The sequence below is a fragment of the Terrapene carolina genome, unplaced genomic scaffold (assembly GCF_002925995.2).
Source record: "Terrapene carolina triunguis isolate 2854851 unplaced genomic scaffold, T_m_triunguis-2.0 Scaffold84, whole genome shotgun sequence".
NCBI classification, from domain to species: Eukaryota; Metazoa; Chordata; order Testudines; family Emydidae; genus Terrapene; species Terrapene triunguis.
The window spans coordinates 2,613,612-2,640,502 of NW_020664435.1; the positions used below are offsets into that span (position 1 = coordinate 2,613,612).

General features: G+C 43.9%; 1 protein-coding gene across 1 annotated transcript in view; it reads right to left on the minus strand.

Moving 5' to 3' along the window:
- Window positions 1-22,605, minus strand: part of CMTM8 (CKLF like MARVEL transmembrane domain containing 8) — a 74,091-nt gene extending 51,486 nt beyond the window's left edge. Inside the window, exon 1 of the mRNA XM_026649343.1 lies at window positions 22,450-22,605. Coding sequence (XP_026505128.1) covers window positions 22,450-22,605 — 156 coding nt within the window. The remainder of the gene's footprint in view (window positions 1-22,449) is intronic.
- Between the last annotated feature and the right edge of the window lie 4,286 nt (window positions 22,606-26,891).

Consider the following 26,891-nt stretch of genomic DNA (forward strand, 5'->3'; position numbering starts at 1 on the left):
ACAGCTAACAAGACACAAATGGACTGGAGCTGGTAATTATATTTATATTGGGGGAGAGGCTAATGAATCTCTCGCTCTCTTATTTCTTTAGATATACTAATGAATCTCTCTCCCCCAATTTTTCAAAATTCTGATGAAATTAAAAAAAAAATTAAAATTCAATCTTTGAAAAAAGTCACAGTAATTCAATGAAAATTTCTGTAAAAAGTTTTTAGAGATTGGTTTTTCAATCAAGTTTTGGTTTTTGACCAGCTCTAAATTGGCCTTCATTCTCAAAGGGAATGAAGCACAGGATTAGCCTCACAAAACATGGGTTCGATACCAAACTCTGCCACAGACTTCCTGCATGACCTTAAGCAAATCACCTAATCTGTCCTTGCCGCAGTTTCCTCATCTGTAAAATCGGGTTAATAGTATTTTTATTTATTTTTATTTTATTTGACAGCATAACAAAACAAAACAAAACAAAAACCCAACTATAGTACTAGTAAGTAACTCCTATTGGATAAAATAAGTATCCAATTTTATCTGAAGTAGTCTGGATAAGATCATAGGACTAAAATAAATTTAAAATAATCAAGTCAAAGAAGTTTTTTATATATGGATTAACCAGTGTTAGAAGCCTTATTTAGATGGGGCAGAGACCATCTCTCCCTATGTGTTTATAGAGTGTCTAGCACTTGGAGCTTCTAGGAACTATTGAATAATTTTCAAAAAGTGAATTACATCTCATTTTTCAAAATCTCATATCTCAAACCTTTTCTCCCCTCATTCACGTTAAGTTTTGATTAAAATATGAGCTTCGGAAAGACCATAAATGTGGATTTTTTGAGAGAAAAGGGTGTACTTCGAGAAAAGGCAGGTAGGATAAGACTGGAATTGAGCTTTTAGTGGAAAGCTATTAAGAACTACCACCACAGTTCCATAATTTATGTTTGCAAAGGATTTTGGGATCCTCTGGGATAAAAGGTTCTATGTAAGTGCAAAATATTAATGCAGAGGAGTTAAAACTAGTTAGACAGACTTGACAGGCATATAAATAAACTCCAGGCATAGCAGCTCGGTAATGCTTTTAAGGACCTTCTTGATTCAGTGCCCCATAATTTGATTTTTATACCAAAATAGATGCAAAGAAGAAAAGCAAAATGGGAAGCTCAAAGACCCCCCCCCGCCCAACCAGCCTGCTCTGTGATAAATACAAGAGTCGTCAATCTAGCATAGAAGAACAAAGAAAAGCTCAATGGGATACTTGACACTGAAGATCCCACGAGCAAAGTCATAAATCAGTAATGTGCGTGTGTGTGAGATGCTCTGCAACAGCTTCCGTGGGCCTTGTGTCAATGAAGAACTAAACACTTAGCTTATAAAAATAACCTTCTAGCGCAAAGAAGAAACTTCAATCAAGAGAATGCAAATCAAATAAATAAGGATACTGAGGGAATATCTACCCTGGAATAAGAGACCTGAGGCATGGCTGTGACTGCCCTGGGCAGTTGACTCAGGCTCATGGGGCTCAGGATGCAGGGCTAGAAACTTGCAGTGTAGATGTTTGGGCTCAGGCTGGAGTCAGGGCTCTGGGACCTTCCCACCTCCTGGGGTCCCGGTGCTCAGGCACCAGCCCAAGCCTGAACATCTACACAGCAATTTTACAGCCAGGCAGCCTGAGTCAGCTGACCCGGGCCAACTGTGAGTGTTTAATTGCTGCGTAGACGTACCCTAAAAGTCAATTTTCAATGGTGGTCTAGATATGCCTTCTCAGGCATTGAAACACAGCTAAGTGAAGGTGCAAAGAGTTAACATTCCTAACCTGCTCTCCTAACATTCACCCACTTTCGGGGTTTGGTTTTATTAACCCAGAAATTAGAAACATAAAGTTCAGCCCAGACCTTCCTTTTTGGCTTTTGCTGCTACAGGTCCTCTCTCTCTAAATCCGGGTGAGGACATGAGACACCCACCTCAATGAGTTAGTGTCCATTTTACCTTTTCCTAGCAGAATCAACACCTGCTAGCACAATGTTGGGGGTTTTTTCCCCCCCAAGCAAACACAGATTAAACAAATTGCATTGGAAAACCAGGATTAGAAAAAATAAATTGAAATGCAGCCATTTACCCATACTCTTTTTCCCTCCTATATATATCTACAGATACTTGAACTGTTGCACTCTGAATTAATTAATGTCTTTAGAAAAAGAGGCATTTATGGGAATCACACATTACAGTCAGTAGCGTAGCTAGGGGGGAGCAGGGGGCGCAGCTGCTCCCCCTGAGGACATTTTCCAAAAGCGGCGCCTTTCTGCGCAGCCAGCACTAGTCCGGAGCTGGGTTTTGCATGCAGCCGTTGGCTGGCTCTCCGCTCTGCACCGCCCTCCTGCATCCCCAGCCCAGCTCGCTCACTCGCTCTGGGGCTGCAGGCAGCATCGGCTGGTTGCCTGGCTCCCCGGCGAGGAGGAGGCGGCTCCTGTCCGCCTGCAGCTGCCCGGCTCGCTAAGCCGAGCCCCGGCAGGGGTGGGTTCTGCAGGGAGGGAAAGGGGCAGCAGCGGAGCCCCCCAGCGCGGCGGGAGAGGAGGGGGGCTGAGGAGCAGCAGGCTCATGGAGGCAGCTCGCTACCGCTGCAGGTTTTGAGGGTCTCACCCTGAAGCGTCTGCACGGTCACCCCCTGCCTGCCTGCCATGCTCCTCCTCCCCCTGCAGCCTCTGCGCCGCCTGCTCCCCCACTCCCCCTGTAGCCTCTGCCTGGAGGGGCTTCGGACCGGGGCAGCTCGGGTCCCTGCACATGCCGCACTCCCCACCCCGCGCCGCAGCCTCCTTCCTGCCGCTGCCCGAGCACGTTCCCCCGGCCTGTTCCCGCTGGAAACAGCTCCTGCGGCACTCGGTTCTGATCCGCGCGGGGCTGGCGGGGTCGCAGGAAGGGTCAGCGGGGAGGGGAGCTGGGCTGACTCCGTCCCCAGGCCACCTGGCCTGTATTAAGGGGTGCTCTTTGGGGCCCAAAGTCCTGCACCGAGGTGGTGCGTTAGGACGCTGCTGCCCATCAAGCGTTTGACCCGCTTCAGCGCTTGGGGGGAGCCTGTCTCTGTGCTGATCAATGCGGGGTTTGCCCTTGACTTCAATAGGGGAAGGGGCAGGATTTCACCTTTCCTGGTTTCCGAGCAGTGCCTGTGACTTACCACACAACGTCTTATAGTGCCACGTCTCTCAACAATAACCTCTGTCCTCGATTTTTCATAGGGATATATCCTGGATGGCCTTGAAAATCAGGTGATTCCCTTACTAGTGCTAATGCCAAGTACTCAAAAAATCAAGAGGCAAGCCCCCAAATATCCCGAGATTGGCTTAAAAATCATGAAATTTTAAAATATAATACAATTGGGGTTCTTTTTATTTGCCTTCTGGTTTTTGAGCTTTTAGGGTTCCTGTTTTCCAGCTTTGCCCCTCTCCCATGAGGGCTAGTATCTTGTATTTGTTGTTGTTGTTAATGAAAGAGATTCTCACATACTCACAGGCCTCTACGAGGTGAGGCTCTAAAAAGAGTAATAAATGTCGCTAGATCAGTGCTTAATTCGTAATGAAAGATGCCAGGGCTCAAGCAATTTTTTTTACTTTCATAACTGACGCAGCAAGCCCAAAAGTACCAGGGCTATGAATTGCCAAGCCTACAGGTGCTGGGACTCAGTCTTGGCAAACCCTTGCACAAATTAAGAGGTGTGTGTGTGTGCGCGCATGTGTGTGTGTGCGCGTGTGCACGCGTACAGCTTAAATTGGTTAAAAACCCTAACTTTCAGTACTCAGTGTTTCAAAAATGTTAGACTGCCAACCTGTGTCATAGAGATGTCTTTTGTTTAAAAAAAAAAAAAACAACAACCCATGAATAAAGCTACTTTAAGGGAAATTACTGCTTTGTCCAACCCCGAAGAACTATGAGATCTTTGCTCACCAATTCTCATAAAACTTGTATTTGTCATGCCTTTTTGGTGACTTTAGTATTACGGTCTATTATAAATAAAGTGCATTTCATTGATTGATTTTTAAAATGAAATTAGTAACTGGAAAAAATGGCCAGTATTTTTTTTTAAAACCTGTGACAATTATAAACTACTGTAATCTGTCATTTACTTTCTAGAATCTAAAGTATACCTAAGTATAATCTAAAGTTCTCCTGCAAAATGCCGGCTGTGCAAACCCTTCCGTGGCTGGATCATTCTTGTGTTTTTATTTTAAGTACAAAATAAATATGTATAACCAATTTAAAAGTATGTAATAAGTAATTTGATATGTCGGGTGGCGCCTTTTTTTAATGTGTTCGCTCCCCCTGATGTTACAACCTGGCTACGCCACTGATTACAGTCGTACGTCACAGTGTCATTCTCAAAAACATTGTTCCTGGAGATGACCTACTAGGAGTAATGGCATACCTTGGAAATTAGTTTGTTATTCTTGTGCAGGGTGATCCTAACGTATGTAACCCCAAAAACACAAAGCAGTACTAGCTAATGTGACTATATTCCTAGCACAGGTCGGTACTTGTTTCATTAGCAGTAAGTGACCCAACAAGCAGGTATTTGTAGGAAGAAGATCTTTATTAAGCATGTATAGAGGCCTGTGTAACCAGCTGAGTGGCCTGTGTTTGTTTAGTATCCGCTTGCCCCAGCTTGTACTCCTTAGTCCCTGGTGTCCCACCAAACTCCTGTGTGATCTTAAGCAACGTGAGCCTCTTTTTCTAATTTACTCATACTACATTTCTCCCCCCCCCCCCCATTTTATAAACCAACACACAATAGCTAATGAACTTCTATTTCCACAAAACACCTGTAGGCCACAGGTTGCTGTACTTAGACTCAATTAGGCCTATACTTCCCAAGATAATTTAGTTTCTTCAAAGGTGACCAGACCTGGACCACACGACTTCTGCCTCTTTCACCCTTTTCCATATCGGACAACCTGGTTCTCTCGATTCTCCTCCTACTCTAAAGGATTGTCCACAGAATTAGTCTGAGCGTCTATGCTCTCTGGTACTTCTAGCATTTCAATGATTCACATGCAGTGATTTCCTGCGCTTCCCCACTCCATCTGTTGGTTTGTAGATGCTTGCAGTTTTGTCATAAAACTTGTCCCTACTGAGTGTTCACCTCATGTGATCTGGGAGCCAGTGCACTACTTACAACTCCATTAGTTCACCTTTTCCTGGGTCTTTCCAAAGGTTGGATCCATTCTGGAGTGCCCTCTTCCAGAGCTGGTAATTCTTTGGCTAAGCAGTTGTACTGTGTCACTTGCTTCCTCTGACAGGTCATCATTTCCATTCTGCAGTTTTCTATTTTCTGTATGACCCCTACTGTAATCCCTCCAGTACCCGACTCTGTTCTTGCACATGCAGCTAAAAATTGTTCCATTTCCCCACACTGATGCTGTCTGAGCACAGGGCACTTTTGTTTCACCCACTTAGGCTATCTACCACAGTAAATGCAACTCACTATGGGTACAGACCCCTGACTGCCCTGCTCTTCCTTTCTTCCATCTCATAGCATGCACCACTGTGGGTGCATGAACTCCTACGGTTTTCTATCCTGTGTTGAGGCCTCTGCTGCACAGGCCATGTCCAGAGATCTATCTGAGATGAGATCCCCTCTTGGAGCAACAGCTCAGGCAGGCAGTGGTCCCTTGTGCCACAACCCATTCAGCCCAAGAGAGGGAGTCTGCCAAATCGCCAGTATTGCACGTAGTCACCAATATCCATAATGCTGTCACATAGGGATATATTCCTTCCCCCTCATATTTGTCCTTTGTGAAGAACTTATGCAACCCCACAGTTTCATTGCACTTGGGAGAACAATGGTCTCTACAGCTTTGAACACAGTTGGTACTGCTGAGGCAGTGGTGAGCTTCAGTCTGGCTTATAGTTCTCTACCATGCTCCCACACGAGATAACGCAAGATTAATTTCTTCCTTTACTCCTCATCGTGGTTGGCTAGATCTGTGTATAGCTCAAACACCTGCTTATTCCAATTCCACACCTGGGCTAGGTTCTTGTCTGCAATAATCAAGGGCACCTGGTGGTGATGTGTACTATGATTCACGCTGCTACCTGCTGTGCTCCACAGCTTCTTACAGACAAATCACTGTCACCATGTTTTATTAGAAATAAGTGATGTGGCAGGCATCAGGCATTTGTAGGAAAGATATCTTTACTGAGCAGGTATAGAAGCCATTGTTACATTTGTCTGGTGGTAGCTTGGCTCACCTTGAGCCTTTTGGTGACACACCAAACTAGGTCCCTCCTGAAATCTGACCCTCTTCCTCCAGTTCCTCCATCATACACAATGTTGATCTTGTCAGTGATATGCTCTGTTTACTTGAAATCCAGTTGTTATTAATCAACTTGTGATGTCCCCAGCTCTCGTGAGGAGGTATACGCAGTGGATTTCACCCAGTCTCCAAGCACAATTTCAATAAACAGTACATATAGAGCTCCAAGAAGTCAAGTACAACACCTAGTCCAAAGCGTTAAATGGGGATACTGACTGCCCTCCTCAGAACCTCCAACCCATCCAACCCCCTCTCCAGGTTCCTTCCAGTCCTAGGATTCTATGCTCAATCGTTTTCTCAGGCCAGACAGGAGGAGCTGAAAAGTGCAGTCAATGGCAGTGATGCCAACTCTGAAAGATTCACAATAAAATTATGAGTATTTGATTATTTTCTTTAGGCCCTAGCTCCTGGAGTCACATGATTTAATGAAACTCAGCTTTCAATAAAACAAAACAAAAAAAACAAACACATTTCTAGCCTTCATGGCTGTAGAGAAAAGCTTGAAAGTGTGAACCCTAAAGGCTCAAAAACTACAAGGCAAATGAGAACTCAATGTGTATTTTTTTTTTTTAAATCTCATTCTCTTGAAGTAAATAGGATTATTTCTTGAGGCCTGACTCAGGATTTTTGAACATTTGGGGTTGCCAAAAAAGCAGCCTTAAATCATGTGGTAACAATGCTGAATGTTTCTCACAAACCCACAGTTCAACACAGCAAATCCCGTGTCAAAATTCCAGGATGTTCAAGTCCAATAAAAAGCAACATCCTTAAGTGTTGCACATGACTTCAGTGGGAGCTGTAGCCAACAGAACTTGTAGGTTCTCAGCACATCTCAGGATTTGATCCAAAGATTGCTTTTTTTTTTTCTCCTTTCTTGAAATAAAAGTTAAACAGTTACAGATACAATTGGTGTTACAAGTTTTTGTTTTTTCCCCATTTGCTTATTTCAACTACTTAAGTCTGATTCAGGACTCACTCTTGAGTTCTGGTGTTTCCATTCAATGGATAAGAGACATTCAAGTCCAATAGATGTCTAACCAGTAGTCTTGTACATTTTCAATTAAGGAATGTTATTACAGGTAGCTTGTGTTTGCTTCATGTAATCTATTAATACCACCAAATAATAAAATGTTATCTGAAGTTAATTCACTTTAGTAACATTTCCTAAAGTGCAGTTTATACTCCTCAGGGACTTCTGCACCCCTGAGCACATGCATAATTCATGTCCGGCGCAGAATTTTTTGTTCCTGCACAGAAAATACATTCTGCATGAGAAGTGCTGCAGTTCTCCCTTTTGCCCACCGGAGGCTGCTGTGGCACCAGGACAACAGCACCGTGCGAGCGACTGACTGGCAGTAATAGCCAGCAGCCAGATGTGTTCATCAGAGCACCCTGCCCACAAAACCAGGTTAGGAGGCACAGGATATGGGGGGAGGAGGGGAGACACAGACAGAGTAGGTCACAGACTGGGGTTCAGAAGGGCTAGTGGGGGGGGGGGGGGGGGGCTCAGGAGATAGTGGGCTGACAGCACTGTGCCAATGGTTGAATGGGAGGAGGGCTGTGGGGCCACACATGCCTGACTGAATGGGACAGACTAGGGGTCAGTCAGGGTCTGCACAGGGAAGGCTCCCCAGCTCCCCAACAATCCCCCTCCCCCCACGCACACAAGAAAACCCTGTTCCATACTTTTCCCCACCCACACCCAGCAACTCTCCAGGTTCACTCCCAGGATCCTTCCCTCTCCCTCAGCTCCTCCGTTACCCTGACTCCAAGCGTTTGCACTGCTTCTGAGGAGTGCAGGAAATAAGTTTCTGTATTGTAGTTTAAATGAATTACTCAAAGTTCTGTATTGATTTGCATAGTAAGGAATCTATTTGTCCAAAAAAAATTTCCTGAATCTTTTTGTGTGTGTATTATTATAGACATACTTGCTGACAGGTATTTTGAAAAAATTACCAAAATAATTGAAACTGGTGTGATTATATTGTGTTACTTTGACAAATAAAATATGCAGAATTTTAAAATATTGTGTGCAAAAATTTTTGGCACAGAATTCCCCCAGTAGTAAGTTTAGCTCTGAATATAAAAATGACATTTGTAGGATTCGACCCTCAGCCTATCAATCATTCCCATATCAAGTATGCTGTTTACAAGCTGTATTTTTCTAACCCCAAATCTTGAAGACTCAGCCTAGGATTTTGAGCTAGGACATTATTTGTGTGCAGCCAAGTCACACCAAAAAACATGCAATGTTCATTCCAACCATTGAAAACAGTCTTTCCTCACCATTCTGATATCTTCTACCAAATACTTAGGGACAAACACATCAGAAACAACCAGAAATATCTATTGGGAAGAAACTGTTGATTCATAAAAACCAAACAATACAAGTGTTGATCACTAAACCCAAATTCCTCTCCAACTACTCCTTGATGTCCTTATCTCTCAAAATGCATTTGTTTTATTTTGTACATGGAGACTATGGGCAAATCCTGGCCCCACTGAAGTCAATGGGAGATTTGCTATGGATTTCCTGGGAATCAAGAGCTGATCTGTTATAATCACATCTTTGTAATGAATGCAATATACATACAACTTATCTTAGACTGGATTTGTTTTCAATAACTGATTTGGATGCTCTCTGTACCTTCAGTTATTTGGTAATCTTGTTTGCATGCACCATTTGTATAGTGTTATGATAAAAAAGAAAAGCAGCATGTTAAAGGGGAATTCTCTCTCATACTTATTTTCAATTTACATAATTTGTAAAACATTTATTTTGGAGATCTAAATTAAAGTTGACAACATCCCCCTAAAATCAATAGAAAATGCAGGTTTTTAACCTTTAAAATGAAAGTTATTTATCTAGACAGATCAACTCTGAGACTGACATTCCATTATCTAGATTGATAAGAACGTGAAAAATAAATGTAACCAAGCTTAAAGAATTCTGTTTCATTTATTGCTTGTGTGGTCTACTAAATTTTAACTCAGCCTGAAGGGAGACTTTCTAAGAACGCCCTTCACCTTTAACAGATTATCTTGCCCTGCTTATCCAAGGCAAATATTTGCCAAAAAAGTCTCTTTTACCGCATGAAAAGACAGACCAATGTGTCTACTTGACCAGACACATTGTACAGAAGACCTGTCTTTTCTACAATGTGTCTGGTCATGTTTTATGATTACCAAATTCTGGAAAGAAATCTCTAAAAGAGCTTATTAAAACATTATATAGAACATTCTAAATAAAGTCTGGATAGATTACTCTAGTGTGTAGAGACTCAATGATTCTTGCCTTTGAAACAAATTAAAAAAAAAAAAAGTGGAAAAATCTTTTAAATATGCTGAATGAAATTTCCTCCTGGTAAGACTACTTTACCTTCTGAAGAATAACACAACATAAGCATAATATCTTATTAAGAGTAAGGCCCTGAATCCTGGAAACACTTATGCATGCATTTACCCTTGTTCACCTGAGTAGTCTAAATGAATTCACTGGGATTTCTCAGATGCATAAAGTTAAGCATGTGCTTAAGACAGACTGCTGCCCAGCTGTAACATACCAAATAAGAAGAGAGAGATTTTCAGGAGTGGTTCATTTTAAAAAAATGTACTGGATACCCTCTGTCTTGTATTAACATAGATGAATTACCAACTTGACTTAAAAAGTTGTTTTATTATTCCCGTCTCATGAACTATAGATTCTTGTGTGTTCATGTAGCATGCCTAATACTAGTTTTGCACAGTCTTTGAAAAGGTTAACTTTTTGCCATAAAATAAAATTAATACAAAGATGTATCTGTTTTACAACTTTACTGTTTCAGATGTATACATTCACATTGTACATTACCTCCCCAAGCATTGGTCAGCAGGACTTAAAGGGACTTTCCATTCTCTATTATCTCCTCATGTATAAATTAAACTGGATCATTTAATCAAGGGATAACTTTAATCTTCTCCCACCCATCACCCTCTCGAGTCAAACTGTGTCAATGCAAGAATCAACCCTAAACACAAAGGTCAGTTTTACTGGAATTGGTGTGGTTTGTGTAACTACAACATTTATTTTTAGAAGGAGTATTTCCCACTTGGAAACTTTACAGGAATATAGAAACAGCACAGCATATACCAGAACAAAATAATAATAATAAAAAATACTCTGTCTAGCCTGGTATCCTGTCCCTGACAATGGCCAATTCCCCTTGCATTAGAGGACGATGTAGAACACCTATTATGCGCTTACTTGTACTGTAATATACTTCAATACAATCCCATAGGGAAGAGGAGATTTTTTTTTGAAGGTCAATTGGTGATCAGTTTATTCACTGACACAAAAGGATTGACAACATTTGTAATTCAAAACCCAACATTTTAAAAATTACCCGAGTCTCTTGCTTCAGCAATGGTAGATAACCACTCTTCTACACCTGCACCTAATGAATGCACTATACACCCAGATACACAAAATGTTTGGAATTCCATCAAAGAACCTATTGGTGATTAAGATGGCTAAGAACTTTTTTGCCTTTTTCTACAGGAGTTCTTTAATAGTATAAATCCCCTGCAGCTTGATTATTTTAGGAGTTTGGAGATAAATAAGGTGCCATTATAACAAAAACACAGTTCCTGGCTGACCTCTCCCAGCTAGTGGCAGATTTTACAAAATGAGCCTCTCTTATCTGCCAAATGCATAAAATATAGAATCATAGAAGTGTAGGACTGGAAGGAACCTCGTGAAAATTGCAAAATTTTATATTATGATGCAACTGTAAAAATTGCATCATAATATATATGTACAAGGGGGCTGAGCAAAGGTTGTACAAGAAACATTAATTCTGGCACCTCCTAACTTTTGAATCCTTGACTTTCCAACTTTAATAATTTCTTTAAACATAGTTGCATGTATAATATATGTATATGATCTTGATGCAAGCAATTAAGTTACTTGTAGTAAGATGCATTATGTTTACATGATCTTTAAAACATTAGACTAACAACAGATCTAGGATGTACTGTATTCAGTAAAATATTTGAAACAAAAAATACTGTCGTCTTTTAGCAGTTGGATTCCGAGCATTCAGGGGACAATAGTGCATTTGTTTTTACATTCTATTTCTACAGCCGTGGTCATGGGCATTCAAGCGTGGATTCACCCTCACCTCACCTGACCCTTGCTAGAGTCTGTGCTACCATGGTCCTCAGTCTGAGAAAGTAACTCAGAAGTCCAAGACCGATCAAACAGTATCATGGGGTTTTACCAACTCCTTAATTCCTGGATGCAACATTTTGTCCAGTCAGATCTCCTCTAGTCTTTCCCAGACTTAAGTCACAGCTACTCTGCAGCATGACACACACAGCTCAGAGCTTGCAGTTTACTGTGTGCAGCACTGCAGTCTTGGGAATGTCACTCACAGTAGAGAAGAAAATAAATATAAAGGGGATTCGTTATTGAAATTTCTGTACAACACATGCACACATACACTGCACACCTCTGTATACTCTGGCAGTCTAACTCCCTGACTAAACAAACATATAAACACAGTCTGTGCTGCAGAGCCTCACCAGAAGTCTCCTTAAATCCTGGCCTGGACAAAGCAGTCATGGAAAGGGATGTTGACTAAAAAGGTAAGTCTTGTGTTCAGGCATTTGGTATGAAGCAGAGGTCCTTGATAAGGGTCCTTTTAAGTTGAGCGTGTCAAGTCATCAGCTAAAACACAAACACATTTCACTCCCAATAGTTCTATAGGATTTTTCAATAGAGAGAGTGTATTTGACTGGGATGTGTAAACAGATTGTTAATCTAGTCCCCATGATGACATTTCGCTAGTTTTAATAATACCAAGTTAACTGGTTCTCTTAGTCCCTTTCACTTTCATAGTCTAATACCAATCCCTCTTAGGACCTGATCCAACTCCTGTTGAAAGCAGTGACCTCATTCTCCTATCACTCTGTGTAAACCAGGAGTTGCTCCCCTGAAATTGTATCACTTACACCTGTGTCACTCCATTAAGTGATAGAAGAATCAGGGCCAGTGACTCCAACAGGAATTGGCTCCTACCCTTACTGAGCAGTGCTGCTCCTTAGCATATGTGATAGGTTATAAAATTTATTTGTTGTTTGACCCTAGGAAAGAGGGCTTGGTGCTCCTTCAGAGGCACAATTTCTACTGCTTTATTGAAATTAGAGTAGGAATGAGTGTGGGAGAATCACATTGTAACGCTTTGTACCCTATTTTCTTATACTTTTGGATAAAGCTAAAAGAAAAAGAAAAACACAACACACACACACACCTGGTACCTGAATTTATGGCAGTGTTACTCCCAGCAGAGAACAACAGGCTGAATGAAAATGCATGCGCACCAGCAGAGGAAAACATGCCAATGGACAGACAAGGATAATGCTTGGTACCTTTTCAGTTCTGAAGGTCTCAGAATTCATGTGAGGAATTTGTGTGTTTGTTTTGAAACTTTAATCTTTAAGAAGAATCCCTTATACCAGTAGTGAGAGCTTTTGCAAGTGCTGCTTTTAACTCAACCTTTTGCTATCCACTTTGCATGTGAGTGATGTGTGTGAATTATGACTTCAGGAGTGAAGGGAGAACTCCCATAATTGCAGGGCAGGAAGGGATGTTCACCAGCAGTGGAAGGCAGCTGCTGTTGGGGTGGAAGAGTTGTCTCGGCGTTAATACACAAGGCTAGGAGTCATAGGACATGGGTTCCATTCCCAGCTTTGCCAGAGTTGCGTGTGATTTGAAGCAAGCCATTTAACCTGACTGTGCCTCAGTTTCCCCTGATGTGAAGTAGGGTAATGATGCTTCCCTACTTCACAAGGTGCTGTAAGGCTAATTCATTCATGTGTGTAAAACACTCAGACCCTCAAATGGAGGGCCCTACAGATGCACAAGGAATTTTTATTAACCAACTTTATTTTTTTAATTCGGGGATTGGGGAAAAAAGGAAAAATTTACAGTGATAAAGGGGAAAGGCGGTGATGAGAAGGAGAGGCATGGAAGAGGACGCACCAATAAGAAAGGAAGTCCAGGATTTTGTACTATTGTCTTAGCCCTATATTTAACATAACAGCAGGATAAGGCATCTGCATCCCTTGTGTTGTAATTCTACCAATACTGCTATCCAGTCTCTTCACTAGCAGTCTAGTTTCAGTGGTGGATTTTAAAAAAGCCCAACTCCCCTGGACAAGCCTTCACACCACCCAGCAACAGAGGACCCCTCAACAGCCTCCGATGTCACCCTCCTCACGTATATTGTACACTCAGCCACTGCACCATCCTTGAACTAGGGCTGCAGGGGACTGGATCTACTACACAGGAACTGCTGGGAGCCTAGGAGGGCTATAGATTACTTCTTCCCTAGCAGAGCACCACACTGGTATCCAGAAATGAACAAGAGTCCATCCGCTCCCTCTGTACCATAGAGACTTTCGGGCTTCTGAGTGAGCTACAAAAGACCCCTAATCCAGCTCTGTACTTTAATTAGAATTAAAGCATTCAAAGATTACTGCAGAGATTTTACTGTTCATCTCTAGAATAAATGCCAACAAGAATTATTTCAAAACTGACACTGAAGAGGCATAGGAATTTGGATTAGACTCACTACCCATCCAATGACTGAATTTATGTTTATGAATGTTTTTAAATGCATTCTTCTCATGAAGAAGTAACAGCATTGGAGACAAATTCTACCTTAAATTTTGAGGTATTGGGAATTTCTCACATTCCTGAACTTTTGTAAAGTGTCTCCATTCATTTCAAGTTCTGTTATCTAACACATCCCTGTCAATCCCACTATTGTTTCTGTTCATGCTCGGGGCACATTCCACACGTCACCCTTCAAACTTAGTTTTCTTGTATTTCACCCACATAGTCCTCTTGTTCCAAGGAAATACACTGATCTAGTCCAGGAAACTACAGACCTTTCAGGAAACAGAGCTTTAAACAATGATGTGATCCCAAAGGAAGATGGAAATTATATGTATATACCTGCTGAAGCAGTGGTGGTTAGTGGGGTGATGGAATAACAGTCTAAAACACAGTGAGGTCTGAAACCTGACTTCAGCGGGAGTTTTGCCTGATTAAGGAGTGCAGGACTGGGCCTAGAATTCATGCCATGCATTTTCACATTCAGCGTGTATAAAAAGAATCCCTGAAGTTATTGACTGCTGCAGAGGTAATTTGTTACACTCAGTAATAAGTGATTAATTTTAACCACATGCTTAAGTCCATCCCTATTCAGCAAAGCACTTGCTTAACTTTAAGAACGTGCTTGAGTTTCATAGATTTCACCCAAGCAGATGCGCCCAGTTACTGGGGGAAGTATTGAGAGTCCTGCCGTTCCAGAACCTGGAGGGCAGGCTTCCTGCTACTCCTGGGAGAAAGGAGGGGGGCTCATGCTGCTGTCTCTGCCTCTCTGAAGGGGCACTCCAAGTTGGGGGGTGGGGGGGGAAATAGGGTCATTGCCTTAATCAAGCCCTGATAATTCATCTATGTGATGTGCAAAGCATAGGGCCAATGAGGAGATGTTACGCTCAATAAAAATGTTTTTAAAATGGAGTAAAACTTTTGTGTTACACTTGCCCAAGTAAAGGCTCTCACTGAGTCATTCCCGTCCACAGCTCTTACTATTTTAATTTATTTCATCCCTCCTAGTACTAGCTAATTCACCGGAACAGTGCTAGAATTTGGTAAGACAGCGTGCCTTTTAGGATGAATTCTATTAAACTGAAGAGATGTTTCAGGGATGCGTGTCATAAAAACGCTTTCCCACAACTCTGGATCTTTTTGTTCTAGTACTGTGGTGAGCCTCCAGTTTTATCAAGAGAACCAAGTACACGCGATACCTACTTAATCTGAGACTCACTATGCCATCAGAATGAGAGATAATTCATTGGGAATCTTTCTGGATTATACCCCAGAGTCATACATCTTAAATTTGGACAGGGATAAAAATAAATAAATAAATAAATAACTAGTGTCTTAATTGAGCCATAATCATGATGTATTGCTCAGAAATGCAATCTAGAAACAAGATCCTGTATAGGTGCAGAACTGCAAGAATGATCAAGTTAATGAAAAACCCAGAATAAGGATGTAGATTCATAAGCACTACATAACCCTGAAGAGTGTTTGGGTGTGATATATATGTGAAAAAGTGAGTGATCAGCCTGGTCACACTATTCAAATCTGGTAAAAAGAATGCCAACCCATTTATCCACTTGCAGCAGCACAACAATCTCCTAAATACTTTAAGCTGTATTTGTTTAAAATAAATATCCAGCATAAAGACTAAATGCACTAACACAAATTTTAAAAAAGAATACTGTATCCAGCAACATGTTTCTCAGCAGCAACAACCTGGAGGAATCACTGTCATTATTCAAAGTAAATATTTTTATAACTATATGCTTAGCAACCAGAAAATTCTCCACTCCTGCAAAGTGTTCCGTAAGAGTTGGCTTGAAAAGCTGATTTAGTACTCTGAGGCAGCACTTCTAGTCATTGTTTCACTGATCCATAAAATTCCTGAGAAGACAAACATGTCTTTCTAAGCCATCATCTTGTCTTTTGAGAGGATATTTCTGTTCTGGACAACTCTGGAAGTTGTTATTCTTACTTCTTTGAAGATGCAACATGATACTTTGGTGGGGTTATACTAAAGGAATATCTGCCACTGCCTTCTACTAGGCCAGGGTATGGCTTCACTGCAGAGTGAGTCTGGGTAATCAGCAGCTGGGTTTGAGCATGAAGTATAGCTTATCTTGGGTTTGAGTAGCTGCACGAAAAAGCCACACTGAAGTTACTCTTGTCTTCACTGTCTGTTGTCATCTGTGTGTGTTGCTAGACTTCTGGGGGGGTTATCCCATAGTTCTTTGATCTCCATAAGCCAAGCTGCTCTATGATTCTTTCCCAGTGAATTGTGGGAGAACCCATCTATTCTTCTGTCCACAAACAAGAGAATTGTGGGAAGGCACTGGAGAACTATCATCACAGGAGGGATTTAGCCTGTGCCCAGGTTATCTGAGCTTTCGCTTATACCCCAGCAGTGCAAGCAAGCCACGGTTTAAAGCACCACTAAACTCAGAGGAGGGGTGTGTGTGTGTGTGTGTGTGTGTGTGTGTGTGTGTGTGTGTGTGTGCGTGCGTGCGTGCGTGCGTGCGCGCGCCAGAGAGAATGAATGGGAGGTGGGGGTTAGGGGCAACACCTAACTAACAGCGTGGCCTATCACTGCAGTGAAGACATATTCCTAACTGGTACAATTTTGATACATGTTCAAGTGCGTATCCATTCTCTTTGCTAGTTGAACCTGTGGAATTCTTCCTTTACCTCACCCCAGGTAAGAGATCTGTAATTTAAAACTAGAAGTCATTAACTGTATTCTCACTGCTACAGGTATGTGGTTGACTGATAATTTATGCAGCAACATAGTAATAAAACAGAACTTTTAGAATTCCTGATTAGGGGATCTGGATCAGTTTTAAAGTGGACTTTCAGTTAGTTTGGTATGTAGGATGAGCAGGACAAGAAGAAGCTGACCGGTGATTTGGTGCCATTTTTGATATATGGATCCTGTATAAAATAGTCATGCCCAGGTACAATGCCTCAGGAGGCATTTCTTCTTGGGAAGAGGGGAAAGAAGAGCAGGGTTTGACCAAAATCTGGGACAGTACTTATTTTTCACACTGAGCTCTATTTTGGTTTTAATGTCATAATCCTTATTTCAACTGTTTGTCTTCTGTAAAGTTAGGGGGGAAAGCAAAAAAAACAAACAAACCTCAAAGAACCTTTAAAAAAGGGAAGGAGGAGGATCCGGGGAACTACAGGCCAGTCAGCCTCACCTCAGTCCCTGGAAAAATCATGGAGCAGGTCCTCAAGGAATCAATTATGAAACACTTAGAGGAGAGGAAAGTGATCAGGAACAGTCAGCATGGATTCACCAAGGGGAAGTCGTGCCTAACTAACCTAATTGCCTTCTATGATGAAATAACTGGCTCTGTGGATGAGGGGAAAGCAGTGGATGTGTTATTCCTTGACTTTAGCAAAGCTTTTGATACGGTCTCCCACAGTATTCTTGCTGCCAAGTTAAAGAAGTATGGGCTGGATGAATGGACTGTAAGGTGGATAGAAAGCTGGCTAGATCGTCGGGCTCAACGGGTAGTGATCAATGGCTCCATGTCTAGTTGGCAGCCAGTTTCAAGCGGAGTGCCCCAAGGGTCGGTCCTGGGGCCGGTTTTGTTTAATATCTTTATTAATGATCTGGAGGATGGAGTGGACTGCACTCTCAGCAAGTTTGCCGATGACACTAAACTAGGAGGCGTGCTAGATACACTAGAGGGTAGGGATCGGATACAGAGGGACCTAGACAAATTAGAGGATTGGGCCAAAAGAAACCTGATGAGGTTCAACAAGGATAAGTGCAGAGACCTGCACGTAGGACGGAAGAATCCCATGCACAGCTACAGACTAGGGACCAAATGGCTAGGTAGCAGTTCTGCAGAAAAGGACCTAGGGGTCACAGTGGACGAGAAGCTGGATATGAGTCAACAGTGTGCTCTTGTTGCCAAGAAGGCTAACGGCATTTTGGGCTGTATAAGTAGGGGCATTGCCAGCAGATCGAGGGACGTGATCGTTCCCCTTTATTCGATATTGGTGAGGCCTCATCTGGAGTACTGTGTCCAGTTTTGGGCCCCACACTACAAGAAGGATGTGGAAAAATTGGAAAGAGTCCAGCGGAGGGCAACAAAAATGATTAGGGGTCTGGAGCGCATGACTTATGAGGAGAGGCTGAGGGAACTGGGATTGTTTAGTCTCCAGAAGAGAAGAATGAGGGGGGATTTGATAGCAGCCTTCAACTACCTGAAGGGGGGTTCCAAAGAGGATGGAACTCGGCTGTTCTCAATGGTGGCAGATGACAGAACAAGGAGCAATGGTCTCAAGTTGCAGTGGGGGAGGTCTAGGTTGGATATTAGGAAACACTATTTCACTAGGAGGGTGGTGAAGCACTGGAATGCATTACCTAGGGAGGTGGTGGAGTCTCCTTCCTTGGAGGTTTTTAAGGTCAGGCTTGACAAAGCCCTGGCTGGGATGATTTAGTTGGGAATTGGTCCTGCTTTGAGCAGGGGGTTGGACTAGATGACCTCCTGAGGTCCCTTCCAACCCTGATATTCTATGATTCTATGAACCTCTATTTCAGTAGCTCTGACATAATTGGTGGAGTTAAGAACCAGCAGTACTAGCTACAACTCAGAACTCATCTGTAGTGGTCTTTAGGTACTATTTTTCAGGCTGATGCATAATTTCTTATTGCAGCACACATGACCACAATCTTAGACCCCGATGCAGAACAGCACTTAAGCACATACCAAACATTGTTTTAAAGTTTCATATTAAGAAAGTCAAAGCTGGTAAGAGTGGCACTAAAATCATTTTGAAATTCTTTTCCAAAGGTCATAAATTGCTAAATTTAATGTAAGGACAAAAACAGGTATCTCTAGACTCTATTTAGACGGAAAGACTATGGAAACCATTCTCAGTCTGTAAGGCTAGCAAAGACTAAGAAGCACACTCCCATCCACAAGTCTACACAAGAGCCTGTATGTGTGGGTTGTTCAAGCGACTAAGTTTAACTATAATCTCAGTCTCAAATGGAATTCATGCCATTGTACCTGTGCTAGAGGTACTTCATACAGTACCTTCCATGAGTTCTGTATCACACTTTACTGAGGTTCCAATTAACCTATTCAGATTTCTCTTATCAGAGAAAGCATGAGTGGGCTTGTGAACCTTGTTGCAATAAGAAGTGGAAAGGCAATGGGAAGGAATGTGGCATTTCTTTTGAATACAATTACAGTGACTATAGCTTGATTTTTTTAATTGCCCTAATGTTGATACTGGAATGTTCCCAATATTTTAAAACTTGAATTTGTTTACATTTCAGGTGCCTAAGCACTCTGGATTGTTCTGACAATATCTAATAATTACAGCTCCATGCAAGTATTTTGGTTAGTAATAGAAGTTACTTTCTACTACTTCCTCATACTAGGTAGTATCTTGTAACATGATTCTTCTATGGCTGTTTCTGCCAGAGGTCCACTAAGGATCCATACTGCACATAAGCCTGGAGTTCCATTTGGCTGGTTTGCTTTGATGATAATGGATAAAGTAATTACTCCACTGCTGGGTCAGACTTTTGGAAGTTTAGAATAGTTATATTCTCAGCCCTTGAAAGTGAATGTGGTCAAATAAGTAACCTTTCCACAAACCATCGTCAAAGCAAAACAGTCAAGCAGAAACTTACATGGTGGATTGAAATGCTTAAAAAATGTTTAAGATCCCTAATCATTAATTGAATACATAGGCTGACTTAAAAAAAATACAAATTAATTTACAGAAAGGCAGTGTGTCTAATCATTCAGCGCACAGGACCAACAACTAGGAACTCCCACATTCTAATTCCTTCTCTACCATTAATTTATTACTTGGCCTTAAGCAAGCAACAATCTCATTTTGACTGGCACCTGGTATAGTAATTTACATCTGTGCAAAGTGACGACAAAAGACTAAATCGGTTACCATTTTTGGCTGAGCTTGCAAGACTTATACTGCACTTGATGGCATTTCTGTTTGGACATTTGGCAGATTAGATGTAATGTGATAACTTTTGAACACAGCATCCAATCAATTCCAAAAGTTCAGGGAACGTTTGAGGCAAGTTCTTGACAACCTGAATGACTTGTCTCCCAGAAAACAGAGAAATAATGGTGGGGGATTGATGGGGGGCACAGAGCCATGGGGGGGGAGGTAAATGGGAACCCTGGTATTGGGGCAGGGGGAGAATAGGAGCATAGGCAGAACCCTTGGCATGGTAAAGGGGGAAATGGGGGTATGGGAGGGAAAAGCAGAATGGGGGGGGGAGTAGAGGCATACACAGCACCTGGCATCGAGGGGAGAGTGGGAGACTGGCATTGAGCAGAATAGGGGACACACAGGGCCCCTAGCAAGGTGTGAAATGGAGGTCCCTGGTAAAAGGGTGAAGGGGGTGGAATGGGAGTGCACACAGAGCCTCGGGGGGAGGGGAGAAGAGGCGCTTGGGGTGCATACAGAACTCCTGCCCTGCCATGGGGGCAGAACAGGAGACCCTTGACTGGGAAAATGGGGCACAACCAACCCTGGCATAGAGGGAAATGGGGGGGGCTCCCCACACAGAGCCCCTGACATGAAGTGGGGGTGAAGAGAGTTCCAGAGAGTCTCTGAAATTGAGGGGGATGGAAGGATGGCATGCAGGAGCCAGGAGCAGGGAGGCAAATGAAGGAATATAAGGAATCCCTAGTGTGTGCAATAAGTTTGATCTACAGAAGCAACAAAGCACGAAACCCCCGGCTACTAGAACAACTCTGCGCAGGTGCAACTGACTATACAAAGTGCAATGAAATGATGACTCAGTCCCTTATCCATCTGTAAAACAGGGCTGATGTGTTACTTAGTTTCTTATAAGGGTGTTGTGAGAGTTAATTTATTAATATTACCAATGCAGTGTATAAACACGTAAAACAAAATATTTGAAAATCTGGTCCTGATCAGCCAAGACTGTTTTTCCTCTGCAAGAGTTGTTGACATTACAAACACTAAAACAGACAAAAGAACACATTCCCTGCTCTGTGTAGATGTTTATGTCATCAAGTTTTAGGGGTCTTTACAAGACAAGAACTTAACATTTATCATTTAAAACTACTTTTATTTTGTTACCCAAGTCACATACTCTATTACTGATGAGATTTCAAACAGAATATTACAAGCATTGTACTCTAGAAGCACCCAAACCACTGGCCTGCAGGAGTTCTGATTGTAGTGCAGGAAGCATTGCTGCTTTTGCAGTCAATGAACTGGGGCGGAAGTTAGGTGGAGGCTAAAAGCCACAGAAAATGAGCTTCTCTGTGATGATCCTAAAGAGTAGATTTTGGGGGCCAAGCTCTCAACAGTCCCATGGTCTGTCTGTAAAATGTGTAATTTAACAAACCCTGAGAGAATAGAAAAGTTATTGTTTCTGGATTATTCATTTAGACCCCACTAGCTGATCTGTGTGGATAGACCCACATGGTGCTGGGTGGGAGGAAGGGGGGCATAGTTGTCTGCACATATGGATCTGTTTGCAGGTTCAGAGACTAAAACATTAAAGTTCTTCTTTGGTGATTATTCAACTTTAATTAAAGCTGGATGGAAACTGATTTACAACCTCTGATGCTGACATCATAATGATGTTACATTTCCATAACATACACACAAGAGATTCTAATATAATTTTAATTAAAATAGTTAATTGCAACGATGGCTCAGCATTTATAAGTCTTCAATGCATGACATTTTAAAACATTTAGCATTACACTGAGCAAAAAGGGTGTATCTGACTTTTCAGTATTAAAAACTATTTTGTTTTTTGCATTGGTCTGCAAAATGCTTCAACCTCCAATTGTCCTGAACCCGAAAGCTAGCGTATTTGAATGAAGAAACGGAACAACATTGTTTGACAAAATTTGTTAGATTCATCTTTGAACAGGTGGTGTAAAGGCATAGGCCCCAGCCCTGCAATGAGCTCCACCCAGGCAGATCACTACACTGGGACAAGTCCTTCTGAAGTAAAAGGGGCTATCCTCCTACAGTCTGCATGCTGGAGGGAGGTTTCTGCAGGGATAGCCTTCCCCGCCCTCCTCACCAGCAGAGACTTCTTTGTGGGATGAGATTCTAACTCAGCTGTAAGGCTGAGCTAAAGTGCATGGGGTGGATTGGAGCTCAGCTACTCCGGAGTCACTCTACACCTGAGCTCACAACGCAGCCCGGAGTAACCCGCTACTTAACAGAATCATCAGCTCACCTGTAACTGGTTACTCTGGCAACTGGGTTTCTCCCCAGCAGCAGCGGGCTGGCGAGGGGCTTTAACATTAAAAGCAAAGTCACCGCAAAGGCAGGTCCTTGTGCAAAGCCCCCGTCCCCAGGCTGCTGGAGAGAAGCCACAAAGCGTGTGAGGGAGAGTCCAAAAGTCCCCGGGAATCCTGCCCGGCTGAGAGCGCCTGGGAGCGGCAGTCAGCCCCAGCGGCTCTCCCGCCCCGCAAGCCAAGGGGACGCGGCAGCGCGCGGGCTACTCACGATCTCGGCCAGCATGAGGACGCCGGGCGCGGTTCGCAGGAACTCCCTGTCGTAGGCGAGGGTGCTGGCGCCGGCCGGGGAGAAGCTGGCCGTGAAGGAGCTGCTGGTGGTGGTGACCATCTGGGCGCCAGGGCACTGCTGAGGCGGTTGCTCCATCCTCAGCCGCCGGGACCCGGGCTGGGCTGGGCAGCCTCCGGCGCGGTGCTGTGCGGTGCAAGCCCGGGGTGCGCAGGGCTCAGCCCGGCCTCTGGCCGCGCTTAATGGGCGGCGGGCACGTGAGCGCAGAGCGAGCGCGGCTTTGTGCGGCTGCCAGCCCGGCGCAGCCCCCTGCCCCGGGGCACCGCAGCCCCCTGCCGAGCGGGGCGGGGCAAGACCTGGCGCAGGGCGCCGGGCCCGGGCGGGCTGGCCAAGGGAGGACGCGCGCGGGCGGTGCCGAAGTGGCGCAGCCCCCCGAGCGAGGAGAGGTGCGGCAGCCCGCTGGCCCGGGGAGGCGGTGGGACACCCTGGCTCCACGGACTGGTCACTTCAAGTGTTGCAACTTGGAGGGGATTCCGGCCCCATTGAGGACAATGGCAAACCACCCCCTCCCCTCCCTAGGGCAGGAGCTCAGCCCTGCCCGGGAATGAAGTCGGCTTTGTGCTGCGGCCACGGAAACGCGCTTTCTGCCTCCGCTCGTGTAAACCCATGTTTTGGGGCGGGGTTTTGCCTGAGGGAGCAGGCGAAGGGACGTGTGCGTCTCTTTCCTCCAGCGGAGACCCCTTCCGGCGCTTGACCTGCAAGCACGTTCGGCTGGGGCTCTCCCCGCGCGGAGTGTCAGGCCCGGGTCAGTGGACACCACATTTTGACAAGGGAGCCCCTGACACTGTTCCCTACCCACCCTGGTTGTCACCCGCGGTTCCGCAGGTAGCCGCCCACGTCTACCAAAGAACGTGCATGGGACGCTTTGGAGAGGAGAAGCATTTAATCCCCGTAGCTGCTGCTGCAAGGTGTTAGCAACAAAATAGAAAGTGGGGTGTGTGACAGGTTGGACCTCCCCTTTCCAGGGTGCCACCTGATGTGCTGGGATCCCACTGAGCCTGCCTGTCCCACCCAGGAGTGCGGCCAGGTTTTCTGCTGCCCTAGGCGGCGGAAGGTACAGCCCCGAAATGCCGCCACCCACAGAGGCAGCGGAAGGTCCCGCCGCCGAAATACCGCTGCGGTCACCGCCCCCCAAATTGTAGCGCCCTAGGCGACTGCCTAGGTCGCCTAATGGGTTGCGCCGGCCCTGGTCCCACCAGCCTGGGTCCCCCACACTCTGTGCTGCTGTGTCAGGCTCTCAAGGCCCCTTCCAGCACACACACAGGTAGGGACACACCCAGCTGTAGAATCACACACAGTCTACACTGGTGGTGGGCAGCCTGCAGGCGTGGCCGACCACAGCTCCCAGTGGCTGCGTTTGCCATTCCCGGCCAATGGCAGCTGCGGGAAGTTGGGAACGGCGAACTGCAGCCACTGGAAGCTGTGGGCGCCCATGCCTGCGGACGGTCAATGTAAACAAACTGTCTTGCGGCCCGCCAGTGGATTACCCTGTCGGGCTGCAGGTTGCCCACCACTGATCTACAGTCAGCTCTCTGTGGGAGAACTCAGCTAGGGGATTGCCAAGCACTCCTGTGCAAACACCCTCTGTAGTGTAAACCCAAAATTATACTGTCTTGCATTGTGTGGAGATCTATATATAGCGTGAGCTAATTGAAATCACCCCCTTCCTCAATGTGGAGGAAGATATGCACAGCTTTTTGCCTCCCCCTCCCCAGTTATGAATTGCACAAACTGGGTTTTGGAATAAATATGAAACAAGTTAATTAACTACAAAAAGTAAATTTTAAGTTATTATAAGGGATAGCAAACAGAACAAAGCAGATTACTGAGCAAATAAAACAGGCAAACTAAGCTTAATACACTAAGGAATACTGGCTACAAATAATAAATTTCTCACCCTAAATGTTGTTTCAAGCAGGTTGCAGAGTTTCTTGAAGGTAAACTGCACTGCTTGCAGCTTAAATTTTCAGGTATTCCTTTTACAGGCTGTCCCTTCTCACCTGGACTCAGCCCCCGCCTCCCCAGCTCAGTTTCTTTGTTTCTTTAGGTGTTTGCAGCAGTCTTCCTTCCTGGGTGGGGAGGCAGTGGAGAAGAGCCCTGATTACCTCACTTCCCAGCCTTAAATAGGATTTACCTATGGTGGGTATCTTTTGTTTCCTATCCTACCCCCTTCCAGTGGAAAAATACCAGCTCACGATGGGACCGTGTACCAGGTGACATGATCACATGACCTTGTAGTGTCAAAGCAGCATCCCATGAAGCTTCTCAGGAAAGTGGGAGATTAGTATCTTCAAAGTTCTATTGTCCTTCTTAAGGGCCCATCCAGGCTGATTGCTTAATGTCTGGTGGGAGTTCCCCCAAGTACACACACAGTTGTAATTGTTACATAGTCAATATCCCTAACTTCAGATACAGAAATGGTACATGCATACAAATTGGATAATCACTTTCAGTAAATCATAACCTTTCCAATATCTCACATGACCCATCTTGCATAAAACATATCATAGTTATGCCATATTCATATCATAACAATATGTTTATGAAGAATACGGGGTGCCGCATCACAGGGTGGGGGGAAAGGAAGTATGTGTAGAAGATTTCAAACCTCATGAAGGGTGACATTGGGATTTATCTGGGTCTTCAAAACAATCAAGGGGCGCCTGCTTACTTCCCCATATAGAAGATTCTGATGGGTTTGCAAGGGTATATACAAAGGCTATAAAAGTCAGAGAGGGAAAGTTATCGGAGATGGAAAATGTTAGGTCATTATAAGTCTATCTTCATGACAATACAGGACTGTTCCCTGCCATCCATTGTCTAGTGGTTGTCCAGTCCAGTTTTATGTCCCAATAATAATAAAATAATAATCATAAGAAGAAATAAAAATCCTATACAAGTCACTTAAGAGCTTCCTTTGTTCAATGTCCTATTCAGAAAAAGAATCAGCAGGCATGTGTTACATAAGAACGGCCATACTGGGTCAGACCAAAGGTCCATCTAGCCCAGTATCCTGTCTTCCAACAGTGGCCAATGCCAGGTACCCCAGAGGGAATGAACAGAACAGGTAAAATCATCAAGTGATCCATCCCCTGTCACCCATTCCCAGCTTCTGGCAAACAGAGGCTAGGGACACCATCCCTACCCATCCTGGCTAATAGCCATTGATGGACCTCTCCTCCATGAACGTATCTAGTTCTTTTTTGAACCCTGTTCTAGTCTTGGCCTTCACAACATCCTCTGGCAAAGAGTTCCACAGGCTGACTGTGCGCTGTGTGAAAAAAATACTTCCTTTTGTTTGTTTTTAACCTGGTGCCCATTAATTTCATTTGGTGACCCCTAGTTCTTGTGTTATGAGAAGGAGTAAATAACACTTCCTTATTATTCCATGTTATTTTATTTCCACTTTCAGGGATTCGCCCATCATAGAAACATGTGTAAATGGCACTTGCATTTAAAGGTTAAACACCCCCAGAAGTGTCTAACCCCCCCTTGCCGCGCACACCCAAATTTAAAAATGAATGTTAATGTTCTCTATAGAACTGGTTGCCGTTTTCCTTCCGCTGTTTACTGATGCTGTCCTACTAACTCATGAGAAAGCCAGTGGTTTGATTTTTCAGTATCATCTTTCAGTGAGGGGTTGAATTGAAAGGGGAAAAAAAAGGTGATGGTACTATTCCAGGCTTTTCCCACAATATAAGTTCTGCCCATGTGAGCAGAGCAGATGGTGGTGCTCATAGTAGATTGGGCTGATGTTTAAAATAGCATTATGTGCTACCATCTGAGCTCCTCTGGACTCCTAGAGCTTGGCTCCCCCTCCTGCAGGCTTCAATATGCCCATTGGCTTTGCTGGGTTCCTTTCTGATTGGAGGGGGGGAAAAGTGGTGGCATCTAGCAAATGCCACCCTTTGTGACAGTTAAAATGAGATGTCGCTCATAGTATATTGTGCAGATCTGTGATTCCTCCTCCTTTGTTACTGGAGCAATGAAATAGTTAGCACTGTTGACATTTATATGATCATTTGGGGCATCTGACTTAATATTTAACAGAGATGAACAGGGCAGTGCACACCTCTCACAGCTACTGTTGCGGGCTCTCTGTAGATTCATCTGTGTCTCTTTATTCCTAAAATTCAATCCCCCCTTTTAAATTTTTTTAATGAAAGCTGAGATTTTAAAGAAAAAGACAGCAACTTCAGACAAGTATTGGTCTGCCATACTGTGTACCAGCCCAATCTGAGGCCTGCTTTCAGGCAGCTTCCAAATAAAAAAAAGGGCTTTAGCTGACGGGCACTGCCTCTGCTATCCAGGAGCTCTTCTTTCACAACAACACTGAAGCTGTTCTGAGATCACATTATTGTTGT